Source organism: Leucoraja erinacea, chromosome 5 (assembly GCF_028641065.1).
Source record: "Leucoraja erinacea ecotype New England chromosome 5, Leri_hhj_1, whole genome shotgun sequence".
In the NCBI taxonomy this organism is placed as follows: Eukaryota; Metazoa; Chordata; class Chondrichthyes; order Rajiformes; family Rajidae; genus Leucoraja; species Leucoraja erinaceus.
The window spans coordinates 45,782,198-45,801,114 of NC_073381.1; the positions used below are offsets into that span (position 1 = coordinate 45,782,198).

Consider the following 18,917-nt stretch of genomic DNA (forward strand, 5'->3'; position numbering starts at 1 on the left):
GACTGATTGTAAAAGCTAGAAGAGATGAGGGGCAGGACAAAGCCATGCAGGTAATAGGTTGATACAGGTGAGGGGGAAGGGGTTGATAGGCAGATGGTGGACAAAAGCCAGAGATGAAAAGACAGGTGTGAGACAAAAGGATTGAAGAGTTGCGAATAGTGATGCGAGAGGAAGGAATGTAGGTGGAAAGGGAGGGGATGGGAAGAGATAGGTATGAGTACAAATGAGGTACAGGAGGGGGGAGAGAGGGGGAGGTTAAGAGGGGATTAAACGAGGGGTCCCATCTTCCCATCCCCACCCTTTTCTACCTTCTGCTGAGATTGCTTCCTCCGCAACTTGGTTCATTCATCTCTTTCCACACAAATCACCCACTCTCCAGGTACATACCCCTGCAACTGCAAGAGATATAACACCTGTCCCTATATCTCCTCTCACCTCTATCCAGGGACCCAAGCATTCTTTCCAGGTGAGACAGAAGTTCACATGCACCTCCTCCAAGGTCATCAACTACAATTGGTGTTTCCGATGCGGCTTCCTGTACATTAAGAAGACCAAGCTTAGACTCGGTGACTATTTCGCCGTTAACCTGACCTTGGTCTGCCAAGGTGTAAAGGATCTCCCAATTGCTAACTATTTTAACTCGTCTTCCCATACTGCGCTTTCTGTCCTGGGCCTCCATTGCCAGAGTGAGGCCACAGGCTAACTGGAGAGACAACACCTCAAATTCCACTTTGGTAGCTTACAACCCATGGGTATTGATATTGCATTCTCCAGTTTTATATAACTATAAACTGTCGTCGCTGATCAACTGGACTCTAACAACTTGCATTCATTTCCCAGACACTTTATTTACTTGTGTACAAGGAGAACAGCGCAGTCCCAATTACCATACCACTCTGAATCCCACTCGGAAGGTCAACTTTTTATATAGATTTTGACCCGAGAAATTGTGCGCACTTTATAATTTCTGATCATTATTAACTACGTTCTCAAAACACTAATACAAATGCAATAACACTAATGCAAGTAAAACCACATGTTATTTAATCCTTTATTTAATTTGAGTAAGGATAACTATCAAAAACCTTGAAGTGTACGTCAAGGAATACCTATCAGGTACATTGTGGTGTGCATCAAGGAATGGATAAAGGTCTCCAGTTGGTCCAAAATGCTGCCGCTCGCCTTTTAACCGGAACTCGAAAGAGGGAGCACATTACGCCAATTTTGGCCTCCCTTCACTGGCTCCCAGTGCACTTTTGAATTCATTTTAAAATTATTTTATTTGTTTTTAAATCATTGAATGGCCTCGCCCCGCCTTACCTCTCTGAGCTGCTCCACCTATATGCTCCTGCCCGGTGCCTCAGGTCAGCGGATCAGCTGCTCCTTGAGGTACCAAGGTCTAAGCGGAAGCTCAGAGGGGATAGAGCCTTTTCTGTTGCTGCCCCGGCACTCTGGAACACCTTGCCGCTGCAGATCAGACAGGCCCCTTCACTGTCCATCTTTAAATCCTCCCTAAAAACTCACTTTTATTCACTGGCTTTCGACACTGGCTGAGACTTTGTTCCTGTTTTAGTGCTTTTAATGTCTTTTAATTTTTACTGTTTTTATAGTCCTGTCGTCTTAATGGTTTTAGTAGTTTGTAATAACTTTTTGTTGACTTCCCATGTACAGCACTTTGTGGTAACTGATGTTGTCTAAAAGCGCTTTATAAATAAAGTTATTATTATTGTGCTGTACTGCTATGCTAACCTGTGACATACTGCGGTTTCCACAAAACCACCCTGCCTCCCACCCTCTCTCGATAGCTTCCCTACTACTAATTTGATGCTCACCGGCCTATAATTTCTCAGATTATTATTACTTAAACAAAGGTAAAACAAATAGGGATAGGAATTACATTTCAGGGTCATAATGTCAATTTAGCAAAGAAGTCACACATTTATGATTTGTCCACAATATTGAGTGTACTAAATTCAAGTCAAGTCAAGTTTATTCGTCACATACGCATGATTGAGATGTGCAGTGAAATGAAAAGTGGCAATGCTTGCGGATTCTCCAAAAAACAACAAAACAGTATGGAACAGAATCAGTAATTACATATTTGTGGGGAAAAAAAGAAAAAACAGCAATTTTAAAAATACACCACACAGCAGTAAATTGGTACAGTAAGTTAGTCTCTGGTGAGATAGGAGTTTACAGTCCTAATGGCCACTGGGACGAAACTCCTTCTTATCCTCTCTGTTTTCACAGCATAGCAACGGAGGTGTTTGCCTGACCGTAGCAGCTAGAACAGTCTGTTGCTGGGGTGGAAGGGGTCCCCCATAATGTTGCTAGCTCTGGATCTGCACGCTCACCAGCATCTCTTCTTCCTGAGGAGACTGAAGAAGGTCCATCTGTCTCCTCAGATCCTGGTGAACTTCTACTGCTGCACCATCGAGAGCATCCTTACCAACTGTATCACAGTATGGTATGGCAACTGCTCTGTCTCCGACCGGAAGGCCTTGCAGAGGGTGGTGAAAATTGCCCAACGCATCACCGGTTCCTCGCTCCCCTCCATTGAGTCTGTCCAAAGCAAGCGTTGTTTGCGGAGGGCGCTCAGCATCGCCAAGGACTGCGCTCACCCCAACTATGGACTGTTTACCCTCCTACCATCCGGGAGGCGCTACAGGTCTCTCCGTTGCCGGACCAGCAGGTCCAGGAACAGCTTCTCCCTGGCGGCTGTCACTCTACTCAACAACGTACCTCGGTGACTGCCAATCACCCCCCCCCCCCCCCCCCCCGGACACTCCTCCCACAGGAAAAACACTATGTCTGTATATATGCTAATGTAAATATTTATTCAAATCATATTCTATGTCGCTCTTCCAGGGAGATGCTAAATGCATTTTGTTGTCTCTGTACTGTACACTGACAATGACAATTAAAGTAGATGTATAGTTCCTGCATGGGGGCGAGTGTAGTTCCCATAGTGCATTCGGCCGAACGCACTCCTCTCTCCAGAGCCTACTTGTCCTGGGCAGAGCAGTTCGCAAACCAAATTGTGATGTTTCCAGACAAGATGCTTTCCACAGTCGCTGAGTAGATGCACTGGAGGATCCTCAGAGACACTCTGAATTTCCTCAATTGCCTGAGGTGGTAAAGGCGCTGCCTTGCCTTACTCACCAGTGCGGCAGCGTGTGATGTCCATGTCAGATCCTCTGAGATGTGGACTCCCAGGTATTTAAAGCAGCTCAACCTATCCACAGTATCCCCATTTATCTTCAGTGGTGTACATCCTCGGATGTTGTGCCCTCCTAAAGTCCACGATCAGCTTCTTAGTTTTTTTGACATTCAAGAGGAGGCTGTTGTCCTGACACCAGAGTGCCAGATCAACCACCTCTTCCCGCTAGAGGGCTATCCTGTTGAAGACTGAACTGAAGTCTACGAACAGCATCCTCACATAGCCCCCCTTCTGGCTGTCAAGGTGAGAGAGAGCGGTGTGCAGAACCTGGGAAACTGCATCGTCCGTGGATCTGTTCGGACGATATGCGAATTGTAGCAGTCCATGTTGCGAGGAGGAAGGCGCAGATGTGTTTCTTGACCAGCCTCTCAAAGCATTTCATGACTACCGAGGTGAGGGCCACCGGACGGTAGTCATTCAGACAAGCTGGAGAGGCATTCTTTGGTACAGGTACAATGATGGATCTTTTGAAACAGGCAGGGACCACGGACTTGGCCAGGGAGAGGTTGAATATTGTAGTGAGCACCGGAGCTAGCTGCATAGCACAAGACTTTAGTACTCACCCAGAGATGTCATCTGGGCCTACAGCTTTCCTCGTGTCACACGTGTCAGAGTCCTTTTCACGTCGTGCTCGGACAACGAGAGTGTGTATCCATCCCCAGCGGTGGCCCTCCCTCCAGCCTCGCTAGCCAGCGCGCTGGCGGTGTTGTCGTTAGCCGGCAAGCCTGGGGTGATGTTGCCCGTCTCGAAACGAGCGTGGAAAAAGTTCAGGTCGTCAGCTAGGGAGGTGCCGGCACTTCCGGTTGGGGGGGGCTGCTCTGGTAGTTGGTTATAGTCCGTAGCCCCTGCCAAATTGATATTTCACGAGGAAAAAGTATCTGAAATGGGAAGGAGTGCCTTCATGGTAAGGGGCCACAGAAAGGGGAGTAGCTGTTGGGGGTAAATGAAACAGAGGTTGGATGATGAAAGTGTTTCATGGTGGATCTGACCATCAAATACTGAAATGTAATTATTGGCATACAATCGTGGCTAACGATGTCAACTATTGTTTTTATTCTAGGCTGGACTCATTTTTAAATATTATTCCTGGGGGGATGTTTCAATGCAGCTAAGTATTTGTCAAATCTGTAAAAATAAGGAAATGTAAACCCAACGATTATGAAGCAGGCAAATGTCTTGTGAGATAATGCAGTGATGATGGGATCAAATTATATGTATTGTAGAAGTAGGTATGTTACAAAACCTACCTGAATCGTGGCTGAGCATCTGCCCTACCCCGTGTGCGCGATTTTGGCGCTGTTTAGAGGGGGCGGGTTTAAAACGCGATTTTTACTAGGATGTTGCAATCGAAAATGTTCAGCCTGGTAAATCATTAACGGAAAATCGCTGAAAGACCCCGTCGCAAAAGGTATTATTAGTTTTTATGGCCTTGTATAATAGTTATAGTAGTTTAAACATCACTCTCTCAACCCGCAACCTCTCGCAGCCCCAGGGTTTTATAAAGCAAACAATTAAAGGTATGTACCTTATTTTTACATTAAATGGGGCTTGTATATAACCCTGTTATTAAAGTTTTCTATAGCGAGTAGTTCATTTTGGGCTCTTTATATCCCGCAGTATTTTTCTGGGCACTTGAGGGCACAAATCCAGCGCAATGTGAACGTTCTAAACCAGCGCGTTCACAGGAACCCACTAGAAAGCTGATTTAAATTGACTTTAATTTACAGCAATTGAACACTAAATTCCTTCCATTTGGCCTCTAAATTGATGTAAATGAGATTTAAAAATCATGTTTTATTGTGAATTATTTGTGAATATTATTTGGACACTTGGGCTATTTAAAAATGTTAATCATTTAATAAGAAATGGATAGATGTTTAGATCTAGTAATTGAAGTTTGAAATTAGCTACAATTGGGTAACTAGCTAATTATATGCTTTAATTTCAGGTCATCCAAGTAAGATTGGTTTATATTTGTTTCAGAATGCTTCAATCTATGATAACTGAAAATTTCATTCAGTTCTCTTAATTTTTAAGAAAGTTATGTGCTTTGACTGTCCACGATCACAGCTTTTTTGTTATGTCCATAGAAAATCAATAGGGAACAAGATGCTGATTTCCGAGTATGAAAATGGCCATAACTTTTTAAATACTTGAGATATGAAAGTGAATTAGGTGCCAAATTAAACTTATTGTTATGCTTTATCTGATGGGATAAATTGCAGACATGATTTTTTAAATCTCAAAATTTTGTAACATTGCTAGTAGAAGATGGGTTGCTCACCTCGGAACATAGGAACTTGAGAAAAGATCTGGTAAAAGTTTTGAGTCATGAGTAAATAGAGCGAACCCCCTGGCAAATAGGTGGTAAACAGGTGAAATTGAACGAATTGAAATAAACCGGAGGTGACATCGGCGTCCTCTTTCATGTGCCAGGGAGATTAATGGCATTCAAAGTGCAAATTTAACAAAGAAAAAGCATAAACATACGGTTTTGAGGGGGCGGCGACTGAATTGTTCTTGCAGAGACTCTACAAGTATTTGATGTATTCCTTCGATGTTAACTAATTCTGTGAGAATCTACAATCACCAGCAATCCATCCCTGGTTAAAACCAACGAGGATTACAAATCGACGATCATTCGCGCCGAAAGTACGTGCGTCCCGGCGTCACTCACTTGACGCGCGCCTTGGACAGACACGGGCGGAGGGAGGGAGCGGAGCAATGGCTGGGACCGTGGATCAGATCGCCATCGCGGGAGAGGAGCCGGAAAGGACCATCTCCAGGTCAGACAGGTACTAACAAACAACACGGCGGCCATTGGGGATGAGGCGTGGGTTCATTCACAAGCGTTGCCGGAGTCCTGGAGATCCGCTGGGCTTGACACAGGGGCCGGGGTGGATAAGGTTGTGTGTGGAGGAAGGAGCAGGCCTGGAGCCGTTGCCATGGACGAGCCGGTTACGAGGGGCAGCCCGGATCAGGGTCTCGCTCTACCCTGGGCAGTGTGCACGTGTTGCACCTTCCGCCTGCTCTCCGTTGCTGCAAAGTATCTTGAGTAAACCTGACCACCACCAAAGGCCCTTCCTGCTACTGCTCCAGTTCGGATTCCGATTGCTAATTCTGAGTTACTCCAACATTTTGTGTCTACCCTCGGTTTAAACCAGCACATGCAGTTCTTTCCTACATATTTTGTCATGCTATTGCTGTTGTTTTTGATTGAGTTTACATTTACTTCATTTTCCTGGCCTTTTGTCAATTACACCTACCTGCCTACCCAGACAGACCAAACAATATTTCGGTCAATCAAAAATAAAGTTCGTCAGGATAAAAGTAAAACATGATACACATGGGTTATACAGTTTTCTTTTAAGAGGGATGATGTGCAAAATGTTATGTCATTAATAAAATATTGGAAAGTTTTTTCCAATATGAATTTGAAATTACGCTGTGTGCAGGAATTGGCCACACAACATTGAACACCTTTTATAGACAATAGGTGCAGGAGTAGGCCATTTGGCCCTTCGAGCCAGTACCGCCATTTAATGTGATCATGGCTGATCATCTCCAATCAGTACCTCGTTGCTGCCTCCTCCCCATATCCCCTGACTCTGCTATCTTTAAGAGCCCTATCTAGCTCGCTCTTGAAAGTATCCAGAGAACTGGCCTCCACCGCTATCCGAGGCAGAGAATTCTATAGACTCACAACTCTCTATGTGAAAAAATGTTTCCTCATCTCCGTTCTAAATGGATAACCCATTATTCTTAAACGGTGGCCCCAGGTTCTGGACTCCCCCAACATCGGGAACATGTTTCCTGCCTCTAGCGTGTCCAAACCCTTAATAATCTTATATGTTTCAATAAGATCACCTCACATCCTTCTATATTCCAGAGTACACAAGCCCAGCTGCTCCATTCTCTCAGCTTATGACAGTCCTGCCATTTTGGGAATTAACCTTGTGAACCTACGCTGTACTCCCTCAATAGCAAGAATGTTCTTACTCAAATTTGGAGACCAAAACTGCACACAATACTTCAGATGTGGTCTCTCTAGGGCCCTGTACATTACTAGGACATTTGCACAACTAACTTGATAATGGATATCAATACGAACTCCATTAAATGAACAATATTATTCTCTGAATAAGAGACATGTTTAGTTTTGATATGCAGATGGAAACAGCCGCTTTGACCCACTAAGTTCATTGATCACCTGTTCACACTAGTTCGATGTTATCCCACTTTCTTATCCACTCCCTACACACAAGGGACAATTTGAAGAGGCCAAACCCACACGTCTTTGGGATGTGGGAGGAAACTAGAGCGCCTGGCGGAAACCCACGCGGTCGTAGAGAGAACGTGCAAATTCTGCACAGACAGCGCCTAAATTAGGATTGAACCCGGGTCTCTTGACAGCATGTGGCAGCAGCTCTACCAGCTGCGTCACTGCCGCCCATGTATTCTAACATCCCTTGAATTCTTCAAGTTGACAGATTGCTTGTCAGAGGACTGGAGCCTTTGAAATTTTATAACCACATTTTGGAAAAAAGGAGCTGAATAATTTGGTCAATTAGTGGCTAGTCAGGCTATTATTACCGTCGCTCCGTAGTTGGTGTGGAGGAACCTTCTTATGGAAATTTGAGAGGATTTCCACAATGTTATTGGTTAGGAAATTCCAGGATTTAGACCTGGGAACAATGAAGCTTCGCAAAGTCAGGATAACAATGTGGCTTCAAAGTGAAGCTGCTAGGCTTTGCAGGATGTGGGTGACCTGAGGTCCCGATTGCCTGCAGCACCTATCCTTCTTTGTGTCTAGAACACGGGTTTGAAGGATGCTGCTGGAGTCTGCACATGCTTCATTTTTCAGATGACACCCCATGTAGCCTTACTATGACAAGTAGAATGAATGAATGTTTATGATGGTGAATGGCTGCCTGTCAAGCAGGCTGCTTTGTCCTAGGTGACAAAGAACCTCTTGACTGTTGCTGGAGCAATACCTGTACGGGCAAGGGGAGAATATTCCATTATGCATCTTGTAGTTGACAGTGGGGAGATGAATCATTGGTTGTGGATACCTAGCCCATGCCTTGTTCTTAGAACCACAACCTTTTTTCTGGCTGGTCCAGTTGAGTTCCTGGTCACTGTTGGTGGCTGCAAATTATATAGCTATTGAATATAAAAAGTGGCTTGATCATTTTTTTTAATTGGAACTGATCACGAGTCATGGAGTCATACAACACGGAAACAGGCACTTTGGCCTGACTGGTCCATGCTGACCAAGATGCCCCTAGTTAGTTGCATGCATTAGGTCCATATTCCTCTAAACCTATTCCTCTAAACCTTAACCTGTCCAAATGTCTTTTACACTTGGCAGCACAGTGGTGCAGTGGTAGAGTTGCTGCCTGAGAACCGTGATTGTGTTCACTATGGGTGGTGTCTGTATGGGGTTTGTACACTCTCTCTTTGACCGTGTGGGTTTTCTCTGTACTCTGGTTTCTTCCCACATTTCAAAGATGTGTAGATTTGTAGGTTAATTGGCTTCTGTAAAATGCCCCTAATGTGTAGGATGCAAAAGTGGGACAACATAGAATGAATATATGGGTAGACAAAAATGCTGGAGAAACTCAGTGGGTGAGACAGCATCTATGGAGCGAAGGAATAGGTGACGTTTCAGGTCGAGACCCTTCTTCAGACTGGTGGGAAGAAGAAAGGAAGAGGCGGAGACAGTGGGCTGTGGGAGAGCTGGGAAGGGGAAAGCAAGGACTACCTGAAATTGGAGGTCAGTGCTTCCTTGTTTCTTTTTCTGTCTCGGATAAGGCATTCTGCTGTTGGGAGAGAATGGATTTGCAATGACAAAAGCAGCTGCTGGTACAATTCTTATGTAATATCCATCAATTCAGCTTGATCTCGCAAGGAAATTCTGTATGCCATTTATATAAACGTCTAAATAAGTTTCAGTAGAAATGTTACATTACTAGTTCATTTGGTTAATTTATTTAGACCTGTCTCAAAGCTCTTGCATCTCAATGAATTCTGAAGCTGGATTTTGTTGAACTGCATTATAGTTTTTATAAGAATCATTACTGAATAGATTAAGTTAACGGTTCTAAAATGATGGGTCCAACTTAATTCTTATAAGAGCTATATTGCAGTACCACAATTTTGGAACCTAATTGAGATTGCATATTACAAACTGGAGTACATTATGTATTGAAATTTTAGGTACATTACATTTCCATCAATAGTTTTGCAAAATATGACTTAATATTTTCAATATTTGTATGCAAGAACTTTTCAAGATAGGTGGCACATGAAATATCGTCAGAAATATCTCAAAATGTTTACACTACAAGGTTGATGAGTATAGCAAAATAAATGGTTGGAGTAAAGACAAGGATAATAGAAGTATGTTTTTTTTAACTTCATGTGCTGTTCGAATAGTGGAACTGCAGTGGGAACTATAGTCTGGTTAGTCTGACTTCGGTGGATAAGATTTGAGGGTCCATTATATAGGATGAGGTTACGGAGTATTTAGAAGTTTACAATAAAATAGGCCAAAGTCAGCGTGGCTTTGTGAAGGGGAGGTCTTGCCTGACAAATTTGCTGGAATTCTTTGAACAAGTAAATAGCAGGACAGACAAAGGAGAGTCAGTAGATACTTAGATTTTCAGAAAGCTTTTGATAAGGTGTCACATGGGAGCCTGCTAAGGAAGATGAGAGCCCATGGTATCAAAGGGCAAATATTAGCATGAATATCAGGTTGGCTGGATGACAGAAGGCAAAGAGTGGCAATAAAAGGGGCTTTTTCTGGTCGGTTGCCAGTGACTAGCGGAGTTCCACAGGGCTCATTGCTGGGGCCGCTGCACTTCATATTGTATATTAATGATTTGGATGAGGGGATTGAGGGCTTTGTGGCCAAGGTTACGGATGATACGAAAATAGGTGGAGGGCAGGTAGTGTAGAGAACGCAGGGACTCTTCAGAACGACTTGGATAGGTTGGCAGAGTGGGCAGAGAAATGGCAGATGGAATATAGTGTAGCAAAGTGTGGAGGTGCAGAGGTACTTGGGAGTGCTGGTGCAGGATTCCTGAAAAGTTACTCTGCAAGTCGAATCAGTAGAAAAGAAAGCAAACGCAATGGTAGCATTTATTTCGAGAGGGCTTGTATACAAAAACAGGTATGCAATGTTGAAGCTCTATATGCCGCTGGTCAGGCCCCATTTGGAATATTACGAGCAATTTTGGACACCATATCTGAGGAAGGTTGTGCTGGCTCTGGAATGGGTCCAGAGGAGGTTTACAAGAATGATCCCAGAAATGAGTAGGTTAATATATGATGAGCGTTTGACAACACTGTGCCTATATTCGCTGAAGTTTAGAAGAGTGAGGAGGGGATCTCATTGAAACGTATTGAATAATGAAAGGCTTGGATAGTGGAAATGGAGAGGATGCTTCCACTTGTGGGAGAGTCCAGGACTAGAGGTCATAGCCTCAGAATTAAACTTCTTTTAGGAAGGAGCTGAGGAGGAATTTCTTTAGTCAGAAGGTGATGAATCTGTGGAATTATTCGCCTCGGGAGGCTGTGGAGGCAAAGTGAATGGATATATTTAAGGCAGAGATGGATAGTTTCTTGATTAGTATGGGTGTCAGAGGTTATGGGGAGAAGGCAGGAAAATGTTAGGAGGGAGAGATAGATCAGCCATGTTTGAATGGCGAAATAGACCTGATGGACCGAATGGCCTAATTCTACTCCTATCACGTATAATCTTATGATCTATAGGCATTACAGCTTCAGAGATGTCTTTTAAGGTTCGCTTTGAGTAGTTAAGATGTCGCCTTGCCTAATGAGTGTACCCAGCATTTCCTGTTTTTGTTTCAAGTTTCCAGCAGCTGCAGATACTTTGACATTACCCTTGCTATTGCAATCTGAATTTCTTGGAATTGGTATGTAATTTAGTAAAGTACATACTGAGGTAAAAAATAGGTAGTATTTTTTTTTTAATGATAGTTCGGTGTGAGATGTTATTTGGCTTACTGTTCCTATTTTTTGTGTTCTTATTATGAGTAGAGGGGAAAATATTGGGAGTGTTTTTTTCAAAAGAACCCACTGACTCTGATAGATGTCAGCAAAATAATATGGTATACAAAGTGGAGTATATTCATTCATTCCATCCCTAGTTGTGTATTGTATCAATGAACTCAGGCTCAAGTAGTATGTAGAGTGAAAAAAAAATGCCAACATGATGATGAATTTAGTTAGATCAAAAAATGTTAAATATTTTGGAACTTTACATTTGGACAATATTTTAAGAAGAAAACATCCAGCTAATATAGTACGTATTCTATCCTAGTGGCAGTGGAGAGGATTCCTTGGATTGTCTGTTCTCCCGACTACCGTTAACTCCGTCTCTTTCTCCGCGGAAACGAACAACAAGCCAAAGCAAGTCTGAACCACCACTTCTGAGGACCAGCAAGCGCACCATCTACACTGCTGGACGACCTCCCTGGTACACTGAATCAGGAACTCCATTTAAAGAAGCCTTTGTTATTGGTGAATAATACAATAGATTTTAACCTCCCTGAATGACAAGCATATAGCAAGTGATGTGTGCATAAAACATTGTCGTGGTAATTTGCAATGCTATAGAATGCTATTGGCTATTTTACTGATTAGTTAAATCATGGCTTATCTGTATCCATCCATCCATCCTATTTTTGTATCCCTAATCCCCTTAACAAAAATCTATCTATTTCAGATTTTGACATTTTCCATTGTCTGGGATGTGGGAGGGGCACCGTGGGTTGGGAAGGATATTGAGATGTCTACTACCTATTCTGTCCTCTGCTGGATTAACAATCACGTAGGGAGGACAGTTCACTACCTATGTGAAGAAATGCTTCCTGACATCACCTCAAATGGCCCAACTCCATTTTTTAAGAGAACTTGTTTTGAACTTCCCCATTTAGAAACATAGAAAATAGGTGCAGGAGGAGGCTATTCGGCCCTTTGAGCCAGCACCACCATTCATTGTGATCATGGCCGATCGTCCCCTATCAATAACCCGTGCCTGCCTTCTCCCCATATCCCTTGACACCACTAGCCCCCAGAGCTCTATCTAACTCTCTTAAATCCATCCAGTGATTTGGCCTCCACAACTCTGGGGAAAAAAAGTTTTTTTCTCACCTCAGTCTTAAAGTACCTCCCCTTTATTCTAAGACTGTGGCCCCTGGTTCTGGACTCGCCAAACATTGGGAACATTTTTCTTGCATCTAGCTTGTCCAGTCCTTTTATAATTTTATATGGGGAAAACAGATTTTTTCATTACCCCAGTGTACTTTAATTGTCCAAAACTCAGCAGGTACCTCAATCTCTTAATGTACTATGGTTAAAAAAAAACACAAATCTGGTCTATGCAACATACTCTCTTTAATTAAACATTCTGGGGTCAGTGCCATTACTACGCCTTATTTATTTACATAGCTCTGAAGCCTATAATTCAGCTTCAGTTGTATTACTTGTATTTTACACAATGAATTGGTTATTATGACTTTTTGAACTATAATTTTATCCTCCGTACATAGCCTTTAACTTCGAATAGGTCAGTCAACTATCACATTTGTTTTTTTTGCCATCATGTTGACATGGCAGATGTGTCATAGTTACATAGTTATGCAGCAGATACAGGCCTTTCAGCCCAATTTATCATGTTGACTGTGAAGTCTATTTACGCTACTCCTGTTTGCCTGCATTAGGCCTAGATCTTTCTACTTTCCTATCCAAGAGTCAAGAGAGTTTTATTGTCATATGTTCCAGATAGAACAATGAAATTCTTACTTTCTGCAGCACAACAGAATATATAAACATACACTGTAAACAATATGATAAACGAGAGAGAAAAAAAAGTTCAGTGTGTGTATATATACCCATACTCACTAGTACTCATGCGTGTGCGCGCACGCGCGCACACACACACACTCAAAACATACAATAGTAGTGCAATAATAATAGTAATAATAGTCTATTGTAGTTCAGAGCTTATTTGAGGTTGTAGTGTTTAATAACCTGATGGCTGTCGGGAAGAAGCTGTTCCTGAACCTGGACCTTACAGTTTTCAGGCTCCTGCACCTTCTTCCTGATGGCAGTGGTGAATGAGTGTGTGGCCAGGATGGTGTGGGTCTCTGATGATGCTAGGCAGCGACTCTGATAAATCCCTTCGATGGTGGGGAGGTCAGAGCCCGTGACTTTTTGCAGTCTCTTCCGCTCCTGGATGTTCAAGTTGCCAAACCAGGCCATGATGCAACCAGTCAATATGCTCTCTACTGTACACCTGTAGAAGTTCAAGAGAATCCTCTTTGACATACCAAATCTCCTTAATCTTTTCAGAAAGTAGAGGCGTTGATGTGCTTTATTTATAATTGCATCAGTGTGCTGGGTCCACGAAAGATCTTCGGAAATGTGCACTCCAAGAAATTTGAAGTTTTTGACTCTCTCCACCATCCTGTTGATATAAACTATAAATCTTTCCTCTTCCAAAGTCCACAATCAGTTTATCAGTTTTACATTGAGAGCCAGGTTGTTGTACTGGTAACATTTGGTCAATCAGTTGATCTCACTTCTATACTCTGATTCATCACTATCTGTAATTCGTCCAACAATGGTGGTGTCGTCGGCAAACTTGAAAATGGAGTTCTCAGTCATGAGTTTAGAGTGAGCAGAGCAGGGGGCCTGAATGCTGAATGTCTTTGTCATTACCCTATCCACCTATGTCGCCATTTTCAGAGAGCGACGAACTTCACCCCAAAGTCCCTCTACATCAACACACCTGAGAATCCTGCCATTTATTTAGTGTTTGATACCCCCAACCTGCATTACCTCACACTTGTCTGACTTAAATTTCATCTACCACCACTCCATGCTACTTTCTATGATCTATGTCCATCTGTATCCTTTCCCTATCTTTGCTGTCTACTACACCACTAATCTTGCTAATGAGTTCAGTTACGTAATTTATGATGAATAATTACAGTCCAGCACCATGCCAGGGTTACACACTTGCAGTCAGAAAAACAACCCATTGACCAGTCACCTCTGCTTCCTATTGGCAAACAAATTTCAGATCAAGTTTGCCAACACACCTTTAGTGCCTTGTGCCAGGGCCTGTCTACTGTATAGAACTTCGTTAAAAATCTTGCTAAAATCCATATAAATCACATGGTGTGCAGGGAGGTATAGAAACCATAGAAATTAGGTGCAGGAGTAGGCCATTCGGCCCTTCGAGCCTGCACCGCCATTCAATATGATCATGGCTGATCATCCAACTCAGTATCCCGTACCTGCCTTCTCTCCATACCCCCTGATCCCCTTAGCCACAAGGGCCACATCTAACTCCCTCTTAAAAATATAGCCAATGAAGTGGCCTCAACTACCCTCTGTGGCAGAGAGTTCCAGAGATTCACCACTCTCTGCGTGAAAAAAGTTCTTCTCATCTCGGTTTTAATTCTCATCTCGGTTTTAAGTATCATTAGTAGCCGAAAACACACAGATCAAAGGAAATATTATTGTACAAGTAGAACTTGTTTGTAACTGGTAGTGTTTAAATATTGGCCTAAAAAATCAAAAAGCCTCAAAAAGTAGGTCCACAGGCACTCAACACATAGCGATGCACTGTTCATTCTTAAGAATTTCAATGGGCCAAACTTTCATTTGATTTGTGTGGAAATAAATAATTATTTCAATGACCTTTGTCAGGTGTAAAAAAAGAATAATAGGAAGTCTTGGAAGAAAATTAGATGCATGTTGCTGCCAGTATTTTGATTGATTACAAATTATGGTTCCGAATTCTAGATTTTCTTTTGATAGGTTTATTGATATCATTGTTGTGTATACTGAGATACAGTGAACAATCTTGTTTTGTGTGCTATCCAGATAAAATATCCACAATCAAACAGAACCATACTTAGGTATAATAGGTAGTGCAAAAGAGAAAGGAAACCGAGTCCAAAATATAGTGCAGGTACCAAGACTGCAACAGGATAGATTGAAAGATTGTGAAAATATCATTGGCTTATATGAGGTACATTCAAGAGTCTTATAACAGCAAGGAAGAAGATGTTCTTGAATCTGATGGAATGGGCTTTCTTGCTTTTATAGTTTCTACTTGATGGGAGAGGGAATGATTAGGGTGTAAGAGGTCCTTGATTATGTTGGCTGCTTTCCTGAGGCAGTGTGAATGGTAGATAGAATGAATAGAGGGAAGGCTAAATTGTGTCATGTACTGGGCTGGATCCAAACATCTCTGCAAATTCTTCCTGTCTTGGGCACAGCAATTGACAAAACCAAGCTGTGATGCCTCCCAGTAGAGGAGTTGGTGTGCTTTCTTGTCCGTAGCATCATTGTGTTTAGACCAGGACATATTGTTGATGATATTTATGGCTAGGAACCTGAAGCACACTGGCCATCTCCTCTTCATTCCCATTGTAGACTCGAGCATGTACTACACCCAGTGTTCTGAATTGTATGACTAGCAGCTTTGTTTCATTGACATTGAGGGAGAAATTATGATATTGACATCATGTAACTAAGCTCTCTATCTCCTTCCTGTACTCCATCTCATCATTGTTCGAGGTGCGACCTACTGTGATGGAGTCATCTGCAAATTTGTAAAGAGCTGAATTTGACCAAATATTGTGAGTGTAGAGGTAGTATAGTAAGGGGCTGAGAATCCTCGGAGGAACACCACTGCTGGGAATTATCCTGGAGTATGTTTTGTTGCCTTTCCTCACTGCTTTTGGTCTATAGATCTGGTACACATACCTTGGAGTGTACCTGGACAGTAAACATAAACATAGAAACATAGAAAATATGTGCAGGAGTAGGCCATTCGGCCCTTCGAGCTTGCACCGCCATTCAATATGATCATGGCTGATCATCCAACTCGGTATCCTGTACCTGCCTTCTCTCCATACCCCCTGATCCCTTTAGCCACATGGGCCACATCTAACTCCCTCTTAAATATAGCCAATGAACTGGCCTCAACTGCCTTCTGTGGCAGAGAATTCCAGAGATTCACCAATCTCTGTGTGAAAAATGTTTTTCTCATCCCGGTCCTAAAAGATTTCCTCCTTATCCTTAAACTGTGACCCCTTGTTCTGGATAAACTGGACCGGTTCAAGAACGCTGAGGCCTTGTACAAGAAGGGACAGAGCTGCCTGTACTTTTTGAGAAGGCTCCACTCCTCCAATGTCTGCAGTAAGATGCTGCAGATGTTCTACCAATTAGTGATAGCCAGTGCCATCTTCTTCGCTGTTGTGTGCTGGGGCAGCAGGGCGAAAGCTGTGGACGCCAATAGGATCAACAAGCTCATCAGGAAGGCTAGTTCCGTCCTGGGGGCGGAGTTGGATTCATGAAAGGTGGTCTTGGAGGGGAGGATGCTCATCAAATTGCAGAGCGTCCTGGCCAACACCGCTCACCCCCTCCATGACACACTGGTCAACCTAAGGAGCACCTTCAGCAACAGACTGGTTCCACCAAGATGCAGGACAGAACGCCACAGGAGATCATTCTTCCCTGTGGCTATCAAACTGTACAATTGAGACTGTTCCCCCCCCCCCCCTCTCCGTCACCAATCTTTTCACATCACCAATCCTTTCCACTCGTCACTTTAATTTCATGTTTCATGTACTTTGTGTTTTTTATGATTGTTAGCAGATCAATTTCTCTCCTAGGATAAATAAAGTTCTATCGTATTGTAAGTCAAGTATTCAGTTGCAGAGGCGAATAAACATCCTCCTGAATATTCTCAGCTTCTGTGTCCAGGAGATTGGAGATGAGTTTGTTTGGAATTATGGTGTTGAAAGCAATGCTATAGTCAACAAGTAGATGTCCTTGTTATCCAGATGTTCCAAGGATGAGTTTGGACAGTTGCGACAGTAGGCAAATCGCAATGGATCAAGGTTGTCTGGGAAACTGGAGTTGATGTGTGCCACGATCTGTCTCTCGAAGTACTTCATGATGGTAGATGTCAGAGCCACTGGTTGATAGTGATTCAAAAACATGCTACCTTACCTTTCTTTGGAACTGGGATGATAGTACTCTTCTTAAAAAAAGCGGGAATCTCTGAATAGAGTAGAGAGAGGTTAAAGACGACTGCAAATATTCCTGCCAATGGGTCCGCCCGGTTTCTGAGGACACGACTGGGGACTCCATCCAGGCCAATTGCTTTCCACAGATTTGCTCTAAGGAAGGCCTTTCTGATGTCTGCAATGTTGACTGTGAGTACAGGTACTTTTATGGGAAGGATGTAGAATAGAAATGGAGGACATTTAAAGGGGAAATTTTAAGAGTACAGAATCTTTACGTTCCTGTTCGGTTGAAAGGAAACAGTAAAAATTGGAAAGAGCCCTGGTTTTCCAGGGAAATTGGACATCTTGTTCGGAAAAAGAGGGAGATCTACAATAATTATAGGCAGCATGAAGTAAATGAGGTGCTTGAGGAGTATAAGGAATGTAAAAAGAATCTTAAGAAATAAATTAGAAAAGCTAAAAGAAGATATGAGGTTGCTTTGGCAAGAAAGGTGAAAGTAAATCCAAAGCTATATTAATAGCAAAAGGATAACGAGGGATAAAATTGGTCCATTGGAGAGAAAGAGTGGACAGCTATCTGCAGAGCCAAAAGAGATGGGGGAGATATTGAACAATTTTTTTCTTCGGTATTCACCAAGGAGAAGGATATTGAATTATGTGAGGTAAGGGAAACTAGTAGAGTAGCTATGGATACTATGAGTTTCAAAGTAAAAGAAGTACTGACACTTTTGAAAAATATAAAAGTGGATAAGTCTCCAGGTCCTGACAGGATATTCCCTAGGACATTGAGGGAAGTTAGTGTAGAAATAGCCGGGGCTATGACAGAAATATTTCAAATGTCATTAGAAATGGGAATAGTCCCCGAGGATTGGCGTACTGCGCATGTTGTTCCATTGTTTAAAAAGGGTTCTAAGAGTAAACCTAGCAATTATAGACCTGTTAGTTCGACTTCAGTGGTGGGCAAATTAATGGAAAAGATACTTAGAGATAATATATATAAGTATCTGGATAAACAGGGTCTGATTAGGAACAGTCAACATGGATTTGTGCCTGGAAGGTCATGTTTGACTAATCTTCTTGAATTTTTTGAAAAGGTTACTAGGAAAATTGACGAGGGTAAAGCAGTGGATGTTGTCTATATGGACTTTAGTAAGGTCTTTGACAAGGTTCCTCATGGAAGGTTGGTTAAGAAGGTTCAACTGTTGGGTATAAATGCAGGAGTAGCAAGATGGATTCAACAGTGGCTGAATGGGAGACGCCAGAGGGTAATGGTGGATGGTTGTTTGTCGGGTTGGAGGCAGGTGACTAGTGGGGTGCCTCAGGGATCTGTGTTGGGTCCTTTGTTGTTTGTCATGTACATCAATGATCTGGATGAAGGTGTGGTAAATTGGATTAGTAAGTATGCAGATGATACCAAGATAGGGGGTGTTGTGGATAATGAAGAGGATTTCCAAAGTCTACAGTGTGATTTAGGCCATTTGAAAGAATGGGCTGAAAGATGGCAGATGGAGTTTAATGCTGATAAATGTGAGGTGCTACACCTTGGCAGGACAAATCAAAATAGGACGTACATGGTAAATGGTAGGGAATTGAAGAATGCAGTTGAACAGAGGGATCTG

General features: G+C 42.7%; 1 protein-coding gene and 1 long non-coding RNA gene across 6 annotated transcripts in view; one reads left to right on the forward strand and one right to left on the reverse strand.

The window, feature by feature from the left end:
* Positions 1-5,849, reverse strand: part of LOC129697185 (uncharacterized) — a 50,319-nt gene extending 44,470 nt beyond the window's left edge. Inside the window, exon 1 of one of the 2 annotated variants that reach the window (XR_008723464.1) lies at positions 5,711-5,849. This is a non-coding gene — a long non-coding RNA (uncharacterized LOC129697185). Of the gene's footprint in view, positions 1-435; positions 5,143-5,710 lie in introns of those variants that run through there. The other variant, XR_008723463.1, reaches the window with a different exon arrangement.
* Positions 5,850-5,886: 37 nt separating this feature from the next.
* Positions 5,887-18,917, forward strand: part of si:ch211-243j20.2 (uridine-cytidine kinase-like 1) — a 93,855-nt gene continuing 80,824 nt past the window's right edge. For 2 of the 4 annotated variants that reach the window (XM_055635492.1, XM_055635494.1), the window contains exons 1-2: positions 5,887-6,015; positions 11,568-11,767. In XM_055635492.1, the coding sequence (XP_055491467.1) occupies positions 5,945-6,015; positions 11,568-11,767 (271 nt within the window). In that variant the 5' untranslated portion in view covers positions 5,887-5,944. Of the gene's footprint in view, positions 6,016-11,567; positions 11,768-18,917 lie in introns of those variants that run through there. The other 2 variants (XM_055635493.1, XM_055635495.1) reach the window with 2 other exon arrangements.